Source organism: Perissodus microlepis, chromosome 6 (genome assembly GCF_051167445.1).
Source record: "Perissodus microlepis isolate ML-2025 ecotype Zambia chromosome 6, ASM5116744v1, whole genome shotgun sequence".
In the NCBI taxonomy this organism is placed as follows: domain Eukaryota; kingdom Metazoa; phylum Chordata; class Actinopteri; order Cichliformes; family Cichlidae; genus Perissodus; species Perissodus microlepis.
In genome coordinates, this window is record NC_140466.1 from 15,396,461 (window position 1) to 15,420,882 (window position 24,422).

The 24,422-nt window shown below is 39.8% G+C and overlaps 1 protein-coding gene across 2 annotated transcripts in view; it reads right to left on the reverse strand.

Moving 5' to 3' along the window:
- Positions 1–24,422, reverse strand: part of rhbdl3 (rhomboid, veinlet-like 3 (Drosophila)) — a 73,668-nt gene continuing 49,246 nt past the window's right edge. For both annotated transcript variants that reach the window (XM_084931003.1, XM_084931002.1), the window contains 5 exons: positions 23,685–23,833; positions 12,014–12,126; positions 3,699–3,799; positions 2,920–2,980; positions 1–1,949 (listed from right to left, as the gene is read on the reverse strand). In XM_084931003.1, the coding sequence (XP_084787129.1) occupies positions 1,678–1,949; positions 2,920–2,980; positions 3,699–3,799; positions 12,014–12,126; positions 23,685–23,833 (696 nt within the window). In that variant the 3' untranslated portion in view covers positions 1–1,677. The remainder of the gene's footprint in view (positions 1,950–2,919; positions 2,981–3,698; positions 3,800–12,013; positions 12,127–23,684; positions 23,834–24,422) is intronic.

The window sequence follows — 24,422 nt, forward strand, 5'->3', positions numbered from 1 at the left end:
TTTGTTTCTGTATAAAACTGTTTAATGCACTCCAGTATTTACATATCAAATCTAGAAAATATGCACAATGTTAAAATAGTAGTGATTTGCCCCTCATTCAGTTTTGTGCCATAGCCCTTATTATATACAATCCCAGGCCATTAATAATCAATCTTTAAATAGGACACATATAGTATATAGCTAACATATCACAATGCAGACCGACCAGACGATTTACACAACATACCAATATCACAATCTTTTTTTAAAAAATCAACAGCAAACACATGTTAAAATATTAATCTGTATGTAATTACATTATGTTTGTGCCAAGCAGTTACCAGTGTAACATGAGGTTAGAATACAGTACAGTTTAAGACTTACAGCTTGGGGCTGGGGTCGCTTTCTGTCTCGGTTCAATCAACTGACAAATTAAGTTGTGTCAGGAACTAATGAGAGACCATTGATTTCTTCGCCCAGTTGATCCTGAACTGAGAGGGAAACAACCCCAGCCCAGATGTATTCGAGGTCAGGCATGTGTGTTTGTCTACATTTGGTAATGAGGAAAAAGAAAAAAAAGATGTATTCAGAATGGCCCGGATGTCTTTACTGCTGTGTGTATTTATTACATTTCAATAAATAAACTTCTTTTAACTCTTTGCAGATTTTTATTTTCACCTTTGCAAAAACTACTTAAAACGAAAATAACTTTACTCTTCTTGGTGTCAGTAAAACATTTGTTAGAGAAAATATAGCATTCAACTGAAAAAATTAGACCTATTTCACGTCAAAAAAAGCAACACTTGTTACGGGCTGTGCTCTTGCTGCTATTAACAATGTTTTGGCATATTTTTTTAAGCAAAAAGCCTGAATGGCACTTCCGCTTCTTTTCTTTTCGCACACACAAACACACGAAAGACACAAGTTTGAGGTTGAAATTGTGCCGAACACAAATTGACTGAACCCTGAACCCACAGTCTCCTTCAAACGGTAAATTCATAATAACCTCTAAAGGTAAACTGTGCCTACACACTCCTCCGTTTCCTGTGAAACTTGGGGAAGATTGACTATCCTGTTGCCTGTTATATCCTTTCATGCTCATGGGGTGCTTGTAATGATGTCAAAACACCAGCTTAGACTAAGTTCTGATATACTCTCCTTCATTTAGAGGAGTTTCAGAGACTTCTCCCTTCAGAAAATGGTTGTAGGATTTTACTGCTGTCACCCTACACTACAGGCAATTGTGCAGAAATACTTTCATCCGGCTGATGTCTCCATGAATAGGCACCATTGGATCGAGGGAAAAGAGGCAGAGAAGGTCAGGCCATGCAGACAGGTCTGCTTCTGCCTTCTGTCCCACTGGTTGATACTCTTGACACCAACATCCAGCAGACATGGAGACAAAGAACGAGTGGAGATTAGCTTGTATGGTGAGTGTGAGCCAATGTAAGGCTTAACCAGAAAACGTAGCACACGTGTCCAAAAAAGTTTAGTGTAACACAGAGGGCTTCTGCATGCCAAGTATCATTGCATCGGAGCACTGGATGTATGAGTAAAGCGGTTGTCAGACAACACTGACTGCCTCAAGATGAGGCTCGGTTAGTGAAGGCCCGGGTGACTCATCCAGCCGGGCGGTCAGGCGTCTACCAAGGGAGGAATAAAAGGGATACAGTGTCTTCTGTGCCTCTAATAAGCAACTCATGGTGGTGGGGGCAGTCGCACATCAAGCAGGCTGTAGGCAAAAATGTTCCAGAAAACAGCGCAGAGCACAAACAAGGTGTAGACACAGAAAAATATCCAAAACAGGGACTGCTCCTGGAGCCGCTGCTCATAGTTCTGCAGAACAACCACACCAAGCGTCAGGCCGACCACCACTCCTCCCAGGTGAGCTACAAAGCTGGGATTCGGGCATGGAGGAAAGGCCGGAGGGTAGAACCGGAGCCATACTGCTCGACCAAACTCTACACTCACTGTGGACAGAAAGGAGAAAGGAAGACATAATGGCAGCGAGATGTGAGCATGTAGGTGAAAACAGCAGCACTTTATTAAAAATAAACAGTCCTGACTTTGAGGTAGATGAGCTATGATAAAAAAAAGAAGGATGTCGAGATTTCTTAAAATAAGACATAAAGCAACAGTGAACCTTTGTTATACAAGTTTCAATTGCTCTCATCCTTTCTCTTGTGTATTTGATATGATCTGCTCCTAACAACCTTCTAGTGGAACTGGGGGTGAAACATTCGACAGTCCTTGTGCTACTGCAAAATTACATTCTGAAGTTTTATGCAAAGTTATTACGAGGCTTCAGCTTCAATAGCCAGGATTATGCAAATCAAGTGGATGAGCATGTTACACACTCAAAGTCAATATTAGTGCAACTTTCCCTCTTGGGGTTTCACAGACATATTTTGCTACTGCGTTTATGTGGCAGGATAGTAACAGAAAGAGGGAGGATTTTTATTTGATTTAAGACTGACTGGAAGCAACTCACCCAGCTATTTGGATGGAGTGTGTCAAAGGTTACGAGCAACAGAGGAAATTTAGTTTAATTTCAGTGAATCTGGCACGACTACAGTTTTTGATTCGCTGCTTGTTTAGTTGTTGTTTTCTGTTTTTGGAGAAAATCACTTTGAACTTGTCAGATCTGGGTTGCCTGGAATCCCATCTAGCCTTGCAATGCAGTTTGCTTACATCACCCCATTGCAGTGCATCACAACAATCATAGTGTCTTAGCAGCGAGAAATCCTTCATGTGCTGAAGCTCCAAAGCCAGAAAGCTTATTATTGTAGCATTTGGAGAAAATAAACACTTTTTTTTCAAGAACAGGAACGTTTGTTTTGACATAATTAATTTCTGGTGCTGAAGTAGTAACACAGCAAAACTTTTCTGTTGAACAAGAAGTGTTAAGAGTGGGAGTGCGGCATATTTATTCAGACTTACTGCAAACCAGAGCCATGGCCATCCGAAATAACTTAAACTGACACTTCATTCCTGACCAATTCTGCAAAGAAGAGAAAGAGAGAGAGAGTGGAGAAATCATAATGAAACACATTTCTGATGATAAAGACAGAACAAACTCAGCTGGAAGAGAAAGTCCTCCTTACATACACACTCACACACACACACACAAACAGACATGCATGACTACCTGAAATGACCTTAGATTGTGCCCTTTGTCTGAATTCGCATCAATTTTAAAGGCTCCAGAGACACTCTGACCCCCAGTCTGTTCTTGCTGTGTTAGATAATAAGATTTCAATGGAGAGGAGGAACACAAACTCCTCCATACTGACCTCAAGAATGCTGTGAAGGATGTGGCAGGATACATAATGAGAACCCCACTGCACATAATAGAGGTTCACCTTGACTGATATTTGCTACATGTGTCTAATGACCTGCTGAATGGGTTAGACCAAACAGAGTAGGCATAGAAGTCAAAGGACAGCAGAGTGCATTGAGATGGGATGCATTTTATTCGCACTCTGTCACGTAAACATGTGCACACGCTCAGATGCTTTTCTGATCTTTGAAGGAATGGGAGAAAACTGACGGTGAGGAATGTATGGCATCTGTAGATAAAGCGGCACCTGTCGAGGGGCCACTGTAGGCTACTTTGATGATACGACAATGATGTGTAGAGACAGGAACACTGAGTGATGTGGTAATCACTGATACACATGTGCACACACATAGCATGTGCATGTAAATGGAAGACTTACCATTACTACATTGGCTAAATGTGCAGAGACCAGTGCGTAGACTCCTCCAGACGAGCCAACCACCGGAGCCGTCATATCCGTGACAGACACGGCCAGAGACCCTGCAGTGATGATAAAGGCCACATGTCAGTGAAAACTTATAAATAAATGATGCCATCATTTTACTGTCTGATAATTCATTGAAGAATTATCTTTTCAGTCAATCTTGGTTAAAACCTTTGTTTAAAAAAAAAAAAAAAAAAAAAAAACGCTGGGGGTTTTCTTTCTTTTTTAAAGCTGCCACTGAAATTTGAAGTAATGATCAAAGCCTAGGGGATATTTAAAAGCTGAAATTAGACAAGTATCCAAAATAGTGAAATATATAGGATTTCATTCAACCACACCTAAGAAAACATTCAAGAGATTCAACTCCCTGACTTTCCTTAGGATTAATTCAGTTTAACTCTATTTAACAAATCTATCAATTATATACTTTCTGTTGAAAAAAAAAAAGTACTTTGAATCTCAGCTTTTAAGCAGGCAGTCACAAAAACTACTTTATTACTAGAGGAAAGACAAACTTAACCAAACCACTGACTGTATCACCGGCAACCTCTGGGGTCAGTGTGAAAGCACAAAAAACTGCAATTACCCAAAAGGCCACTTGAGGACGGCTTCAAAAGCAACTCAGTCAGACCCCCACAGACTCCCAAGTTCAAAGCAAAAAGAAACATGTCTACAGTCTAAATGTTTTGGTCTCTGTAGCCTCTGTTCCTTTACCTTGAGAAAACTATACGAGAGGCTTTTTTTTTTTTTTTTTTTTTACAAATTTTTTCATATCTATAAATCCTCCCTTTAAAAACTATTTTAAAGTTGCCACTTTGAATCATAGGTATGTGCATGCTGTTGCTTCTTGTGGTGGAGGTGTGGTCCCTGGCTCAGCTGCAAGGGAGGAGCGGTGCAGTGAGCTCAATGGGGCGGTGCTGGGGAGGCAGGTGAGAACACAGCTGGTGGCGTTTGGACTGATGATGGTCTTTTTCCCCCTTTTAGACGAGAGAACTGGTTGTTGGAAAAGCTGAGACCAGCGCTGACCAGACTGTGGGTTGTTGCACAAAGAGCCCTGAATAAACATGACATATGGGAGCATAAACAGTGTCTGTGCAGAGTGCATTCTACACTTTTTAGCATCTGGTTAGATATAACAATCTAATGCCAGCAACTGCACTGACCAGCTCAGCAACAGCAAAAGGCCTGAAAAGTTGATGATTGCAGAATTGTTTCCTTCTAGAGAGATTGTCAAGGTCTACAATCAAAACACTTTCATGAGTGTAAATAACTGGTACTTATAGCCTCTTTCTACTCAATTTGAGCACTTACTACTGCAAGTCTCATCCAGTCAGTCACAAACATTCATACAGTGTTTTAACCCATCTATGACTAAGCGTCTTATCTAACAGTGCACACGCTGAGGGCAGCTCTTGCCCAAGGATGCTTTGACATGGGAACTGGAGAAGCCGGGGATCGATCTACCAACCTTCTGATTGGTAAACAACCACTACCAATGTACTGTAACGACAGAATATATCGCAAACTACTGGTTACACTCAAGAGCAGGAAGATCATATTAGACTTTCTAAAAGAGCCCTGCACAGTTCTGGAAAAAAAAATATTTGGACAGATGAAAACTGAGCTGGTGGTGGAAGCGGAACAGTTCATGATCCAAAACATACCAGACATTATTTGTTAAACATGGTGGAGGCAATGTTATGGTTTGTGCATGTATACCTGCCAATAGAAACCAGCTAACTAGTGTTTCTGATGTGACTGCTGATAGAAGCAGGAAGATGGATTCTAATGTGTAGAGGCCTATATCATCTACTCAGCCAAATGCTGCAACGCTGATTGAGCTACAGAGCACAAATGGATAATGACCCAAAAGCAAAAGCAATCCATAAGTGTTTCAAGACAAAGAAATAAAATCAAGTCAGTCACCTGATCTCAACCCAAAAGAGCATGGTTTTAAGTTGAAGATAGAAAACTGAAGTTAGAAAGTCTGACAAACAAGCGAGGGTGGCTGCAGTAAAGGCTTGGGATAAGTCCTCAAGGAAGGAAACAGCATCTGGTGATGTCCATGGGCTCTAGACTTCAGGAAGTCATTGATTATAAAGGAGTTTCATCGAAGTACTTAAAAAATCTTTATATTTGAAATTATGTTAGTTTTGTCCAATTACTCAAAATTACAAACATTATGTCATCTTAGAAATGGACCAAACTGTACATATGCTGCAAACTTTCTATAATATGACAGAATGCTACATGGTACAAGACTTTCTTTATTTTTGTGTCACATATTTCAGTCTTGAGTTTTAATTTATTCAGGAGGAAATACTCTGACAATATGTCTAATTTAAACTGCTTTCACACAAGCTGTGACCATTCGTGTACTGAATATCTATTGTGAATAGCATAAAGGCAGCTTTGCTATTAGCTATTTAATGTGGGTGTATTATATACAGACCTCCGTGAACTGAGGCTTACTCATACCGTAACAGCACACGCTATAATTTAATGTAAGACAAAAGCAATCCAAGCAAATTGGGCAGCAGCAAGGAGCTGCTCTCTTTTGTGCAACTGGTGGCAATTCATTGCATACACAAAAGATCCAATCACGCATAGCAAAGTTTAAACATGCGGACATTCAGAGGGTGAGACACATTTGTTCTCACAGCACTCACTTTACAAGAGATGGAATAAAAGGAAACAAAAAAGGCAGACATGTTTAGCTGGGCTATTCAAATGTCCAAACACTTACAGTATCTGTTATCGTCCCTTTCCTCTCACTCATTTCCTTTCTTCATTTACACTTTGCTTCTCTTTTCCTTTCCTTCACTTTTTGGCACTGAATGTTTACTGTATTGATGCAAAGTACATAACACACAACTGCCCACACTATGAAAGAGAGCACAAGGAGATGCAGATAAATATTCTCACATTCACTCTATGTTCTTCCACTCTTGTTCTCAAAGTACGAATATGGATGCATATTACATATTTCTCCTTTAAGCAATACACAATAAAATGTGCATCATATACTCAAACGCATAGAAAATCTAATGGGGTTATTCTCCACCGTTTCTCTTCACCATCTTGATTTTGATACAGATGCTTTATTAACTTTCTATAGATGAAGATTCGATTTTTTTTAATGTCTGGTACTGGTACCAATAAATTCAAATTAAATTTTTAAAATGGAATGGAAACTCTTGAACTGGATATTTTCTATAATTCTGCACCTTTGGCCAATCCCATAATGTTTAAATTAATGTTAAAACCTGGTTTAATCAATGCTCAGTTTTACTTCGTTTTCTGCCTAAAGCTATTTCTCCTTCGTGTACAGAATTTATTACACCATACTTTATCATTCATACATGCCTTATTCCAAAAATGTTGTAAAATGTGAATAAAAAATAAAAAAAAAATAAAAGGAGCATCTAAGAGAAGCTAGTTTGTTGAACAACTTTAGATTGATGCCCCTCAACATGAAATTGTGAAGATTTTGAATATCTCATCATCTACAGTACATAATATCATCAAAAATCTGGAGAAATCTCTGTCCACAATGGATAAGGCCAAACATTGGTATTTGATGGGAAAAGCATGGGGCAATGCATGAAAAACATGAAATATTGTGTCACTGAAATCACTGCATGGACTCAAGAATTACTTCCAGTAATTTCCACAAATGTTATACTATCCACAAATACAGGTTCAAGCTCTCGCATGCAAAAAAGAAGCCATATGTAACATGATCCAGAAAAGTCACCGTCCTGTTTGGGCTAAAGGTCATTAAAAATGCATTGAAGCAAAGTAGAAACCAACAAAAATGTGACATTCTTTTTAGAAAACATGGATGCCATCGTTCAGACTAAAGAGGAGATGGACCAGCTTGTTATCACCGCTCTGTTCAGAAGCCTATATCTCTGATTTTATAGGAGAACAGATGTGGCAGCTTGCACATCTGGAAATTCATCTTTTTCAGAGAAGATCTTGCATATTTTAGCAATGTAATACTAAACCACACATGACATCTATTACAACAGCATGGTATTGTATTAGAAGAGTCTGGCTACTGGCCTGCCTGCAGTCCATCACATATACACACTTGGTACATCATGAAATGAAAAACACAGTGACGATGACCCACTATTTAGCCGCTAGAATCCTTTATAAGACAAGAATGGGATTCTGTTGAAAAATGAACTACCATAATCTGCCACTCAAAAATATCGGGGGCGATCGTGGCTCAAGAGTTGGGAGTTCGCCTTGTAATCGGAAGGTTGCCGGTTTGAGCCCCGGCTCGGACAGTCTCGGTCGTTGTGTCCTTGGGCAAGACACTTCACCTACCGCCTACTGGTGATGGCCAGAAGGGCCGATGGCGCGATATGGCAGCCTCGCTTCTGTCAGTCTGCCCCAGGGCAGCTGTGGCTACAACTGTAGCTTGCCTCCACCAGTGTGTGAATGGGTGGATGACTGGGTGTGTAAAGCGCTTTGGGGTCCCTAGGTGGGACTAGTAAAAGCGCTATACAAATACAGGCCATTTACCATATCTAATCCTTTACTTTTAAACACTGGCACCCAAACTAACAAACAAAAAAGAACAAATAAAAAAAGAACAATTAAAAAACAAGATAATCAGATTCCTACCCTAACAGATCTCTCTTTCCCTCTCTTTCACGTGCATGCGCGCGCGCGCGCACACACACACACACACACACACACACACACACACACAAACAAACACACACACACACACACAAAGAGCAACTCCACCTTCTAGTTCCTGTGTTTTGGAAGTGTGTTTCTGCAGGGTGACCTCCATCTCTGTAATTACCTTGGTTTAATAACATTATTTTAGCAGTGTGCTTCTGTGTGCACATAATCTCACACACACAAACACACACACAGACAAGGACACGGTCTCTCATAGTCATTCAGCAGGCCCCAGGAGGCCCGTAGATTTTACAGTTGAAAGTGGCAGCTCATTTTTCTTGGCTCTTCTTCCAAACTGCAGCGAAACAGCCAGATACATGAGGAGAAATAATAACGCACATCAGTGCTCATAATGAGAAAAATCAACAGCTTGGCTGCATGTTGAGCCAACTGAATATACCGAGCCTTTACAGTAGTGTTTTATGTGTGTGCCCTTTGTAGATGACCCCCATGTGCCCATAGTCAGGTCTTTGACTTTGTGTAGCTGCTTTATTGTCTGTGTGTCTGTTTTGTCTCGTCTGAGCCTTAGTTATCATTGTCCACTGCTGCACCTGTCTTATATCCTTTGCTCTGAAAAGCCACTTCTTGTCTGTTTTCCATAAGGGGAGCTATGAATGTTTCCATTAAAGTGTCAGAGTGTGTGTGAGCCCTAGAGGGTCAGACACCCTTTTCTGAGTCATTACTTGACCTCTGAACTATGCCTTAACCTCTGTATGTGCCAGCTGAGCCCTTTTCTGTTTGATGCAATATTTCCTCACACAGTAACCTAATAGTGTCATTATGCAGCAACAGAGTAGCTGTTTGTCCCTTAATATATAAGGATTAAGCTAAAATGTTTAAATGGCCTCAAATCAAACAAAACATGTAGGGAATTCAAAGTTTTTTGTTAATATTCATTATATTTGCCTCCCCAGAACCCAGACCTCAACATTTATGGAAGCAGTGTGTCATCTTGACAGAGATGATCCCATGACAGAACAGAGAAGAAACAAAGATATAGAGCTATCACGTGTTCCTCAAAAAATCTGGAGAACTGTTCCTCCAGAGTACTTAAAGAAACTTGCAAGAAAGCTTTTCTAAGAGAGGCCAGACTACGTGGAAGAATTCAATTCAGTTCAATTCAGTTCAGTACAAATTACAACAACAGTTGCCTCAAGATGCTTTATATTGTAACACAATATAACCGAGAAAACAAAGAAAACCTCAACAATCCAACGACCCACTATGAGCAAGCACTAAATAAATAAAGGTGGTCTTACCAAATATTGATTTAAAGCTTGTTAAAATTGTACACTCTGTTGTTCTGAAGAGAATTGGTCGTAGAGTTGTGATACAAACAAAACCAAAAATAGAAAAACTGAAAACACTTTTGTATACACATGTATGTCTATATTGAATTGAATTGAAACAGACTCAGAAACTTTATTGTCATTGTAGCAATGAGAAATTAAACAATGCAAAAGAAGAATAGAAATTAGAATAAAAATAGTCAATTATTCCTTCACTTCAAATGAAAATATCATGAGAGAAAAAAATTACTTGCTCAGTGGCTGTGGCTATTGTGCCTTTGATTAACTCCTCATATCTAAACCAGTCAATTATTATTCCTAATGAGTTATGCATGAGGCGCTATATTGCAGGCCATAATTCACTAGAGTCTCTTCAGAGTAAAATCCACCTTAAGTCTCAAACGCTGATTCATGTCAATTTTTATTGTACCGTTTTAAAAGTAAATAAATACATAGAAATTGAGGTCCAGAGCTTGGTGACCTCATAGATGTTTATGGCCATGTGTCCCTGTGCACAAGTTCAAATTGTGCCCCTCCAATGACCTCGACTGTTTGAAAGACAAAAAAACAATCTAAAGCCGGCCTTATATTTGATTTATTACACTGATAAAAGCATCTAGTGTAAAGAATAAAAAGCTCACAGTAATTCTTTTAAAGATCCTTTACACATATGTTTGAAATCATTTACAAATACTCCACAAACAGGTTCATTCATGTTAAAAAAACTACAGGCACCTCTGAGTAGGATCCACAACAGTGCAAATAAAAGTAAGTAAGTGAGAACAGATAGTAAGGAAACACTTCTGGCAATTTAATGTAAAAGATTAATATAATTTAGGCCAAAAGGGGCAAAAACTAAACATTAAACCTCAGTGAAAACTTCCTTTTTTAAAATTTAATTTACTGTTTACTATTAGAAAGTTTCTGTTAAAGATAATCATAAATCTACAGTCTACACAATACATGTGCTGTATATGTGACACATACACAAACATCCGGTTCTTGTCAAATATTGCAGATTTTGGTTTGAGTCTTTCTGCTGCCCAATTTTACCTGCTGAGCTCAGTCAGACACAAGAAACGCAAACATGGCAGCCGGCACAACCACACTGCAACTCCCCTCTTCCTCTTGGTGGTCGATATCTAATTAACAGATATTTGTGTGTGTGTGTGTGTGTCTGTGTGCATATGTAAGTGTGAGTGACTTATGTGCTCCGTCCTCATTTCACTGTGAGGTTAATGCTACAGGCCGCCGCAGCTGGTATCCCCAGGGGTGTTTGTCAGTGACCCTTGTGCGTGCACGCACAGACACACACTCTCTTACACACAATGGGGGCTCGCAGACGTGTAGAGAGAAATGTTCATGAATATTAAACAAAACCTCAACGGCTGCGATTCATATCACACGATCTTTTTTTTTTTCAGTCTATCAGTAAAAACCCTCATTTCCCGCCACGAGGCATCATGTTTCTAAGTCTCGTCTCAAAAAGTAGCCCAATATTTCCACTCCAGTTGTTTTGCTAAAAATGACACCCCAGGGTACCAAAAAAAATGGGGGGGAAAAAAACAGGAAAACAGCACTGGGGTTGATCACTGTGCTGGAGATCACAGATTCAGTGAAGAAAAACAGTGCTTATGAGCTCACACATGCACATGCTTTGTCTCAGCTGAACGGGCCTGAACACTCAAATTGCACCAGTGCTTGAGGTTGATAGGGGAGTAGGAAGGGAGCAGTGACATTTTGTTCAAAGCTGTGTCCGCTTTTGCTTTCTCATTTGTAGTTCCTCTCCTAATTCTCGCCCAGCTCTGCTTCACATCCATTTCTGCATTTCTCATATCCCGGCTCTCCTCTTCAGACTCTGTGTTATTAGCGTTTAAGAATTCATCACGTTTCTCTTTCTTCATCCCCCCCGATTTCATTATTACTGTGTGTGTTTCTCTGATTGAGCTTTATGTGAGATGACTCTCTTTGCTCTGCCCTTTACTGAATGAATATGGAGGACGCGGGGGCTTAAATAGGGGCTCTGAGAACCCCCTGCATCCCACCATGTCTGGTAGGAGGACAGAAACAGAAGACCATCTGTCCTGAACATGCCACACACATATGCACAATTCTCTCCCTGACCAGTATCCACCAACACACGATGAAATCTGATAGGTGATTAAATGCATAAAACAAGCAGATGGAACAACGACGGAGCTGAAAGGGCAAACCCCGCCATGTCTGTTTGCGTTTTTGTCCCTGGGTAGCAGAGAGACAGTGAAGCCACACACCTACCTGCTAACACACCACACACATAGACCAGTCCAATTCTCAGGGCACCGTGGACCATTTCTAGAGGGACGCCCACCAGCAGCTGCATGGCCATGTTCAGGCTCAGGTGTTCAATCCTGTAACATGAAAAATACATAACCCTGCACTTAATACAGTAGCAATATAAAAAGGTCATTGCAGAAATGTGAGTGGCACATGAGCTATCGAGGTCACACTGTGAGGCCTCAAAGTTTTACCATTTGTGTTTTCATTGTTTTGAAACAGGATTTTGAAGACCACAGCTTTGTCCTCCTTTTTAAATCAAACGAGGACCATGTTTTACAAAATGAACCTTATGTTACATTAAATAAAACTTAAAACAAGAATTTGAGGAATTTAAAGTCATCAGGGAAGTGTTCTCTCATTAGAAAGTACAGCTTTTATACATTTCTACATCAATTTCAGATGTGGATGCTACATTCACCCTCTATACGGCCTATACATTCAGAGCAGGATACAACAAATGGAGCTCAGACTCCCCAGTTTATAGTGTAGTGTGATTTATTTTGGAAAAAAGTAATGTGTCATTCCAGAAACATTCTTCCCTAGAAACAGCCCCTTGTCATTTTGACAAGTTTCTTGAATCTAAACTGGAAGCTGGTTCCACAGAAGAGGGGCCTGAAAACTGATATGTGCATTGAAGGACATATCCTGGTCAATAATGACTCCAAGGTTCCTCACAGTGTTACTGGAGGCCAAAGTAATGCCAACCAGAGTAAGAATCTGGTTAGATACCATATTTCTAAGATTTTTAAGGCCGAGTACAAAAACCTCAGTTTGATCTGAATTTAAATGCAGAAAATTTGAAGTCATCAAGGTCTTTATGAGACATTCCTGCAGTTTAACAAATTGGTGTGTATTTTTGGTTTCATGGATAGATAAAGTTAGATGTCATCTGCATAGCAGTGAAAATGTATGCTATGCCTTCTGATGATACTGCCTAAGGGAAGCATGTAAACAGAATTGGTCCTAGCACAGAACCCTGTGGAACTCCATAATTAACCTTAGTGCAGGGGTGTCGAACTCCAGGCCTCGAGGGCTGGTGTCCTGCAGGCTTTAGATCTCACCCTGTTTCAACACACCTGAATCAAATGATTAGTTCATTTCCAGGCTTCTGGAGAACTTCAAGACATGTTTAGGAGGTAACTTAGCCATTTTAAATCAGCTGTGTTGGATCAAGGACACATCTAAAACCTGCAGGACACCAGCCCTCGAGGCCTGGAGTTCGACACCTGTGCCTTATTGTGTAAAGAGTACTCTCCATTTACATGAACAAATTGGACTCTATTAGATAGATATGTTACAAACCACTGCAGCGCAGTACCTGTAATACACACAGAATGCTCTAATTGTTCTAATAGAATATTATGGTCAACAATATCGAACGCTGCGCTGAGGTCTAGCAGGACAAGCACAGAGATGAGTCCACTGTCAGAGGCCATAAGAAGATCATTTGTAACCTTCACTAAAGCTGTTTCTGTGCTGTGATGAGCTCTGAAACCCGACTGAAACTCTTCAAATAAGCCATTCCTCTGCAGATGATCTGTTAGCTGTTTGACAACTACTCTTTCAAGAATTTTTGAAGAGTATCTAGAATTTAAATTTTTGAATTTTTGTTGTCACAGATGTTGTCAAATGTTATTTTGAATTAAAACACACACACACACACACACACACACACACACACACACACACACACACACACACACACACACACACACACACACACACTTTCTGCTGATTAACATAGCTCCTGGATTTGTTTTTGTCTTTAAGGCTTAAAAACATTTCCATAAAAATTAATATTCCTCCTCCATCTGCACAAAAAGAAAGAAAGATGGGGAAGAAATGGAGGTTGGTCAGTTTGCATACTTCTCCATTGAGGTTTATTTCTGAAGCCAATATTTGCAGTCAGTTTATGACTTAAGAATCTGTGCTGCTGAGCTGTTGACAGGATTGCATGCTTTGTTAATGTGTGCACGCATCTATTAAGTGTCTCATAATTAACAACTAAATTTCTTACTATATTGTTTATTAGTGGTTCAAAGCAGTTTTTTTTCCACTGCAGCTTTTAAACACTGCATAATGTCATAAACACACAAATCCACCTTTAGTGTATCTAAATAAGCATGATATATCATCGCATATGATACATTTATAATGATTTTTACCCAAATTTGCAATGAAAGAAACTTGAATATCAACAATTTCCCAGCCAGAAAACCCATGTGGCCTTATCACTCACTTATGAATGTGTAACACAACATAGCATTGCACTCAATTCCAAATCTTAAACATGTATCATCTGCCTAATCTTGACAAATATGAAAACAGACATGAAAGTGTTGGGTTTTGCATTTCTCTCAAGCGACATGCTGTTTGATCATATTTTATTAGTTTTATGTCGCATTAAAAGTGCAAAAATGACCACTTTCATGACAAATTCCTTGTATGAGACATATAAGTCTTTAAAAGGCAACTTTTTTCTCCTGTTTCTCTTCTGTATACTTTAAAAGTGAAGACATGAAAGTGATAAAAAATTCTGTGATGGCAAAACACTTCTTTTTCCTCCTGCGGATGATTGGCAGGAAACGTACTGAACTCTGGCACGAAGAAGTAGTAAAACAGAAACTCTGATAAGAATCAAATTCTGGGTTCATGTTTACTGGGATGGGAAATGTTTTTCACACTGTGTAAAAGTCAATGGGAGCTACCTCCTCAAAGAAGAAGAAAACATGATTTCATGAACGATACAGAGCTTGCAAAGGCATTATCAGAAAACAAGGGCAACTTGAATGTTACAAAGAAAGGAAAAAAGCCATATAGGAAGGGAAAAAAAATATGTCCCCAAGAGTAAATGTTTATGTTTTATATCAAAGTCTTACATGACTCATGTCTCATAATTTAATCACAAAAGTGATTAATTCACTTTTCACTTAATTCTTATGTTTTGTGACACAACAGCAAAAGAAGCTAAACAGCATAATGTGAGATATGAGTCCTTTGAGATATACAGTACAATATATATAGAAGACAAAGGCTTGGATTTTAGACAAAAAAGAGAGTGGCCTCAGGGAAAAAAAATCTCTCATTATTTTTATGTTTTTTTAGTAGCATTTCCTTTGTAACTGTCCACTTTGGCCTCATTATTCCAAAACTTTCATCAAAAGGCTGAGGTCATACATTGGTAAGCTGTCAGCGAGGCAAAGGGAGGTGAAAGGATAAACAGCCCGAAAACAAGTCCAAAAAGTCACACACACACAGACCTATTAGACACAAGGAATACACAGAAGACAAGAAACTTTTCCTCATCTGACAGTGTGTGCATGTTTATGTAAGCTATATCCTAATTAAAATCAAACAAACAAACAAAAACCCAAACAATCTCTGTATATAAATGGAAATAAAGTCTACTTGACGCCAAGCTGACTCTCATTTATTAAACTTATCACTACCATAGCTCAACAGGAAACAAAAGGCTTATAATTGCTTATAACCAGAAAAAAAACAAGTACCAAATTTAGTTTTTTTACAGGTAATTTCAGGGTTAACACTGGATTTTCAGGATTATGAAAGCGGTTCACTTCTTAGTGAGGTACATCATGATGGAAACTTGCACTGCCCGTATTCAGGTTATCTTCAGGTTTGATGATCACAATTAAAAAATATACATTCTTTTGTTTTTTAACTTTGCAACCCTAATTCCAAATAAGTTGAGGCGCTACGTAAAATGTAAATCCAGTAAATCCATATTTTATTCACAACAGACCACAGAAAACATGCTTAAATGTTTCAAATGAAACATTTGACTATTTCATGAAAAATAACAGCTCTTGAATTTGATGGCAGCAGAACACCTCAGAAAAAGTTGGGACAGGGAGAATAAAAAGGCTGGAAAAGTAAGTAGTAGAGATGGCACGATACCACTTTTTATGTCCGATACCGATATCATAAATTTGGATATCTGCCGATACCGATATGAATCCGATATAGTGTATTTTGTAATCAATACAACTGTTTTTTTTTTATAAATATCTTGCTGCATTTTGTATAAGTTCATACTCAAGTTTTAAAAAAACAAAACACTAAAACTATTCTGTTATACCTGTATGCATAAAATACACAGCACCCAAAATATTTTCTAGTTCAGCTACACCGATCAATCTAACTAACTTAAACCTACACCATCCTCCCTATTCTGGTATTTTAAAGAGTACTTAGCATAAATATTGAACAACATAACTAATAGGGTTGCAAACCCTATAGTTTAGTTATGCAAAAAAAAAATAAAAAATAGGATACCACCCTCCACCCCGTGATGCTTAATCGAGGTAATGCTGATGAATCATGAACGAATCGTTCAATACTCGAGAATCACTTTACTGACTCATGAATCATGATTCACAAGCCCAACTGACTCACTGACTCATCCCTGTTGCTGTAAACAAACTAATTTCATTAGTAGAAATATATCTAGCTTATAATTAAAATTGTGGAGAAAAACACAACATCCAGTTTCTTAACAAAAACATTTCTGTTCTGAACTGGAAGAAAAAAAACCCTGAGTAGAAGCTCACATCAATAGCTCCTTGGTTCACAGTAGCATCGCTCTGCTAACATGCTAACAGCACATTTGAGCTACTCACCCCCTCCCTCCTGTGCTGAATCATAGCAGGAACGAATCACTCACTCACTCACCCCCTCCCTCCTGGCTCACAGCTTCTTCTTCTTCTTGGTTGGCAACCAATGTTAAGGCGCATTACCGCCCCCTGGCTCACAGCTCAGTGGACATTTAGATGAGAAAATATATATTTGACACATTTAAGGAAAATACTAATAAAATAAAAATAAACAAAATAAATGTTCCCTTTAGAATTTTTTTTGCTCTATAAAATAGTTGTTTTCTTTTAGAATCATTCATCTTAGCAGTAGGATATACATGAAAAGAGAAACAAATTAAGTTTGAGTGAAAATGTACATTTTTTGCACTCTCTGGTCAACTGACTCAGTGAATCAAATGACTCAAAAATCCGATTCACTTTGGTGAGTGACTCATTAAAACTCGATTCAGTAAAAAGAATCAAATTTACCATCACTAGCTGTGGCTCCAGCAAACAGCACTAGAAATTAATATTAAATCAATTCTAACAACAGCTTATCAAGCTTAAATGTGCTGCTGTTGTTTATCCGCTGGTCTCCTCTTTCTAGCGCGAAGTGGGCGATAAATAAACAAGAAAGACGGGACTTGCGACAGAAAAGCGGATCAGCTGATCAATGATCAGTTTCATGATTGAAGTAGCAACAGGGGAGGGAGGGGGAGAGAATGAGAGAAGAGCCAGCTTTGCAGCAAGGACATAATAACTCCAGCTTTGTGTCTTTTTTTCATTGTAGCTGTACCTCAATATGGAACTCCGATGGCCAGTCCAGCTGTGGCTCCATGTATCAGTTGTTAAGCTTAACGTGGAAATACTATGCAAACATTCAGAGATGAACTTACGCACCTGCTTTACTTTTCTGGGATAGTTTTCTCCGAGACGAAATGCCGTGGTTTGGAAGCAACAAGGCTCCAAATGCTCCACCAGACCACCACAGGTCTTGCAGACAACAGCCGCTCTATCATGTGACACATACTGCTCCGATGCGCTGAGCTGGGTTACGCCAAGCAGCGCGTTTTGTGAGGTGATTTTGTGATACTTCGGATCGGATTACATTTTTTATTTCTCTCCCATATCCGATCCAGTAATTTAGGTCAGTATCGGACCGATACCGATACGTAATATTGGATCGGTCCATCTCTAGTAAGTAGTACCAAAAAGAAACAGCTGAAGGAGCATTTTTCAAGTAATTATGTTAATTGGCAACAGTTAGTAAAATAATTGAGTATAAAAAAAAGGAATATTAGATAGGCAGCGTTTCTCAGAGGTTAAAATGAGCAGAGATTAACCCATCTGCAAAAAACTGGGTCTGGAGCAATTTCAAAATAATGTTCCTCAACTTAAAATTGTTGATACTGAATATTTCATCATCTATATTAAATAACTTCATCAAAAAATGTGTGTGCAAGGGACATGGGCAAAAATCCATATTGTATTTCTGTCCTGCTGCCTATATCAGACCAGAACGGGACAGCATACCTCTCTCAAAGTTTCAGCAGCTGGTCTCTTGTTTAAACAGGAGGGGATGCTGAAAGGTGGTAAACATGGCCCTGTCCCAACTTATTTAAGAGGTGTTGTGTTGCAGATTGCTGTTCTATTTTTCTATTACTATAATCGCGTTGGTCATGAATGCACAATTTTGCTTGGCTTTGACTGTTACCTCAGAGCCCAGACTCAGTCTCCCAGCTATGATGCTTTGAAAGAAGAGAAAAAGAGTCTTTGGTCAACTAGAAAGGGTAAAGCCTATTCATCTGCTTGGGAATACTTTTTATTCAAGGGAACCAATGAGGAACAACAAGTATAGAAAAAATGCAAACAAATGCACAATGTTTCAGAAGCCACTAAATCTCCGTGACCTCAGTAGTGACCAAAATGATTACAGTGTCAGCCATGATTAAGCAGCTCTATCACAGAGTCGCAGAGACATGCACCCAGCATTTAAATATTTCAAAAACAACAAAAGATAAAAGAGGTGTGCGGCTGCCATAAATGGACCCTAATCTGCTCACAGCTTGTGGTTCAATGTGATGACTGTAAGCAAATGATAGCTTTGCACACAAATACGTACACCCACACACACAAACGCACACACCCTGTGCCCTTCACAGCTAGAGAGTCCTTCCAGCCAAACCTCAGTCAGCAGCTCAGGCACGTTCGGGTGTCACAGCAGAATCCAAAAGGAAAGCAGCTGGCATAATCTGGCCTCTCAGCCTCTCTCTGCGTCTCGGCTTTGATAACTCTCTCTCACTCTCTTCAATCACTTGGTGTGTTTTCCTGTTTCTAAATTATCCTGACGTCTCTTTTTCAGCGAATGTGTGAGAGCGCTGACAGAAACGAAGAGAAAGACATGGCGATGACTCTTGTAGGAGTCCCGTTTTTTCCCCTGTTTGACAGGTTGACATAGGGTTCCAGTAAACGCTGCGTTTACAGACAGACTCAAGCAAAAATAAACAAAAACTTTCCTAAAACAAATAACCTCTCTCTCTCTGTGTCTGACACACATGCTATTCCTTCAACTCAGGCAAGCCCAGTAATCTAGTTAGCTTGAAACAATGCAGCCACCTCAACTACAACGGCGACATAAAGCATCGCTCAGCGATCAGAAAGACAATGGGGATATTGATTGGCTGGGAGAAGCCTGTTCAGAGAACAACTCCCCTCCAGATAACAGCAGCTATATATTGCTATACCACTAATGAGACTGTGAGGAACAGGCTGCACTGTCAGGCAGATCCGTGGATACCCATGAGAAGCCCTATTGTGTCGAGATAACCGTGGCCTTTCAGGGCACTCAACAAAAGCACTGTTGAATCTTACTGTCTTTATCGCTGCTTCACCAAACTACAGAAAACCTTATTGTTAGTTCACGTAAATGGCACAACTTTAGCGCTGAACTGAGTGCAATCTCTCGCCAGTTTTCCACAAATTATTACACTATCATCAGGTGCTAGGGCTCCTCTGATTATTATTGTAGGTTACATCTTCCCACATTAGACTGAGAATTAGAGAAACACAACCGGGCAGAAACTTGTCCTGGTTTAATCTCAAAAAGCACTAATCTTTCTGAAGGCTTCACACTTGCTACAGACATCCTTCGTGTGCTTGTGATGGAAAGTGAGAGCGAGGGGAGAGAGAGCAGAGCAAGCTCTGTCTGTCTGAGAGTCTGCTCTGCTGAGGGATGTTTTGGGGCCAATATTTACATTTTGTTTTAGCGTTGGGAACTGGAGGGATCAGTGGTACTGAGCTGTTGACAGGATTACATGGTTTGTAGATGTGTGTGAGACTCTCACTCTCTGTTTCTGTGTGTGTGTGTGTGTGTGTGTGTGTGTGTGTGTGTGTGTGTGTGTGTGTGTGTGTGTGTGTGTGTGTGTGTGAGTGAGAGAGAGACACAGGGAAACAAGAAGAGAAAGCGGGCAAAATTCAAATATGGAAATATTGGTATCAGTCAGTTGCAAAGCTTTGTCAGTGCCACTTTTAATGTGAGCGCCGAGTATTATCTTGCAATACACATCAAAGTTCGTCTGCACCATTGGATAAATGAATCAGAAAACCAGCCTTGACTTTTGTTAAAGGGCACTCCATTTCTGTGTCTGTGCTCTCTGTCAGTGTTAAATCAATTACAGCTAAATAAAGAAAGACAAGACTTGTGCACTTTACACTCGATGATGCATGAGTCTATCTGAAGTGACATGAATTGGGTTACTTTGTCTCTAAAATCTATAAAAACTGAATGTATTTCAACATTATTTAAAGATCCAGAGTGAATCAGTGATTAAAGGTTTATATTCTCTGAATAAATAAGAATATTGATTTTCAGTCTGTAGGCGTTAGAATATCTTTGACAAAACACGATCCATACAAGCTGAAGAAGTTCTGCTGCAGTGTGATATAAACAATCATTCTCTGCATCAAAAAGACCAGCATCATGGATTTCACACAGCTGTGCGGTAGCTACTTGTTCAGCTATTAGCGATTAAATTATGTGGACTATCATCAAGTGCGACCTGGGCTACTGCTGCTGAAAGCAAACGGCACAAATCAGCAGCTTGATTGCAAATATGCAATATATCTGTTTAGGTGAGAGCAGCCAGCTACAGGTGATGGAACATTTAAGGATTAAATTATGCAATCATAGTAATGCTTTTAAAATATGTTTGTTTTTTCTTTGTGATTAATCAATAAACTGTTCGTGCAAAAACTCACACATTCATAGGTCTCCGCTATGAAAAGCAGCTGGTCCATGTTTTCTCCATTATAGCCAAAGTCCTAAAAACAAATCTTGTCACCCAGCAGCCATCTTGAATCTATATTAACTTTTAATCAGGATTCTTTGAGCTCTTTCTCTTCTGACAACGCATAACAGGGTTCCTGCATACATTACATGACCGCGTGAAGCTGAATATCGTGATCATCTTTCAAACTTTTTTAAGGGCACTGTGCTGAATTCATGTCACTTTGTGCGATTATACATATGTCTGTGAAAGTTCTCAGTCATCCAGGTCATCGTAGTCTAAGGAGCTTGGAAAGAAAAGCGTCTGGACTTCTTTAAATTGCTTGAAGACGTTTCACCTCTCATCCGAGAAGCTTCTTCAGTTCTAAGAGTCAAATGGTGGAGAGTCCCAGATTTAAACGACACGACATCCCAGTGCATTTCTGACCCAGCAACGCACTCAGACAAAAACTGGTTCTCCCGAAAGACAAAACGCCAAAACACAAACGTAACAATGTGGTGTATGCTGTACAGTGTAGCGAGGAATGCCCAGACCTCTACATTGGAGAGACCAAACAGCCACTTCATAAACATATGGCACAGCATAGAAGAGCCACCTCCACAGGACAAGACTCGGCAGTCCATCTGCATCTAAAGGACAAAGGTCACTCTTTTGAGGATGCCAACGTTCATATTTTGGACAGAGAGGACAGATGGTTTGAAAGAGGAGTGAAAGAAGCCATTTATGTTCACTGTGAGCGACCATCTTTGAACAGAGGCGGGGGTTTACGACACCAACTGTCTGCCATCTATAATCCAGTTTTGAGATCCCTTCCCAGACGCCTTAATGGCCACTCACACCCTGGGCCATCTGACCTCAGGAAATCACATGATAGGGTGGGGCTAGGTTTCACAATGAGCTCACCTGAAACCCTGGCTGATTGTGACCTACACCCGTCTTCACACCTTGGCTGTATCCCAATTCAGGGTCTGCAGCCCTAAAGTACGCAGCCTCAACGATCCTCAAGGGCCGCGTACTTAAAGACCGCTAAGTCCGGAAGTGCGAGGCTTGTGAAATGGGACGGTCTAGCCTCCGTTGCGCTGCCCAGGTTGCCTAGCAACCATGATACTAACAGCTGGAAACGTTTCATACAACATTGTTTGACAGAAATGAAGGAGAAAATCTTTTGTTCATTTGTTTGTTTCTTTCTACATGAGCTTTGATCATTCTCTGTAAGATTAAGCTCAGCTATTGAACGGCGTATATTTTAAAGTAAAGGCTTTAAAACCAAGTTAGTACAAACGTCACTAATGTCACTAATGTTCTTCGTTATTAAACATTTGCACATAAATAAGTGACATAATATTCAGTACTTACTTAAAGTTTACTCTTCGGGCGCCCCTCATCCGCCGTTTTTTTTCGGCAAAATTATCCACACCCACCGCCGCGCTATGCATTCTGGGATATGTTGGGCCACGAAGTCTACACCGCCACGTCCTTAAAATTCAGGGAAATGAAGGACGCATTTGAGGGCCACATTTCGAGCAGCCTTTGAATTGGGACAGCCTTCGTCGCGTCGCTGTGACGTAATCGGCCTTAAAATGCGGCCTTTAAGGCTGCAGACCCTGAATTGGGATACAGCCCTTGGCTCATGTGACTAGGCAGAGGATCATCAGGGGGACCTTTTGTCCATCTTTTGGGGGGATACTCCCACTGGGTTTAAACCTGGGACTCTCCACCATTTGACTCTTAGAACTGAAGAAGCTTCTCGGATGAGAGGTGAAACGTCTTCAAGCAACTTAAAGAAGTCCAGACGCTTTTCTTTCCAAGTGATTATACATAGTTTCCTCAGTCAGACTGTTTAAATCCCAACAGTCCCTTTTCCCCCCAGCCACTTTCCTTGAGAACCGTAATCATTTCAGTGAGTTCCTCTGTGATTGTGGTGTGTTAAACATCACTCCATCCTTTCCCAGTTTATCTTCTCACCGTGCACGAGCCCTACCCTCGCACTGAACCAGGTTCTCTTAAGTAAATTACCATTTTATTAGTTCTCTTTATCGCCTGAAACTACATTTAGCCAGAAGAGTAATTAAACCTGGATGACCTGGCCTGAACTGAACAGATAATAATATAGTCAGAGAGGAGAGGAGGAGACTGAAGAAATGTAGAGGTGGTTTTATTAAATCTGTCAAGTTGATATTTGGTGTTTTCTCTTTTTTTGTGAAGAGTACCTGTAAAGATAACTGTTTTCTACACTCAAATATGAGCACACATAACACACGTTACAATAATCCAACTACAAACAGTTGTTAGAGGACCCGTTTCTTTCAGTATCCCACATGATTATTAGTCCGCGTTCATTTGTTTTGTGACTTCACAGACACTGAATTGACAACATTAATGGCTGCATCCATCGACTACATTTCTCATCTCTTACTTCTTTGTCCTGCTCGGTGTGTTTGAACGAAAAATCACTGCTGTATATTTCTGTTGATGAATCTGTTGCATAACTTGTGCTGATTCACTTCAGCACCTCACATGCCTTAGGTAACACGACCCCAAGGCATCACAGTTATGCGGCACTTCAAATTAGTGTTCAGCAATATGTCATATCCACCTAAAATGCTACAAGCGTACCTCCTTGATCTAAAGGCTGACATGAACACACCGTAGCAGATAACTTCATCTAAAATATGTCACCAAGTTGTTTCCAAGATCAGAAAATCTGAATGATGGCAAAGTTATGAAAAGCACTAGATTTAAACTCACCCAGTGTGCATGAAAATGTAGCTGAGATACCTCCAGGCCTGGGCTCGTAGCTGAGGATGGTAAGGTAGGGGACTTTTTAGGAAGGATGGACTGGACACTTGCAGGACCAAGCGGTCCATCTGGCACCCATAGTACATGAACACAGCTACCTGGGAGAGCAGAGAACAAACAATAAGTGACTTGCTGTAGTATTTATAATAAGAATAACAAATACACAAATCCATTCATAGATTATTATAGAAACAATGCAAATAAATTACTTCAGTAATTTCACAGGAGTTGAGCAAAAGCTTCTGATTTAATATTGTTTCAATCAAATTAACCTGGAAAAATCAGTGGTGGCATCAACATCAAATACTATTGTTTTTTTGCTTTGTTTTGGGGTTTTTTTTAGGGGATTTTGGGGGGCGGAGCAATCCCTTTCTCACAAGCTTTGGATGTTTTGCATTTTGTGTTTTGTTGTTTTCTTTCTAAAATTTTAATTTGATGATATGAAACATTAAAGTGTAAAAAACATACAAAAAACAGGAAACCAGGAAGGCGGCAAACACTTTTTCACACCACTGTATGTTTATCCTATTATTAAATGTTTTATATACGCCTTATATGGGCAAACTATTATATCACCACCACCGCTGACACAAAGCCGGATGGATCCATGCTTTTATGTTCTTTATGCCAAATTCTGACCCCACCATCCCAATATCACAGCAGAAAAAGAGACTTCTCAAATAGGTA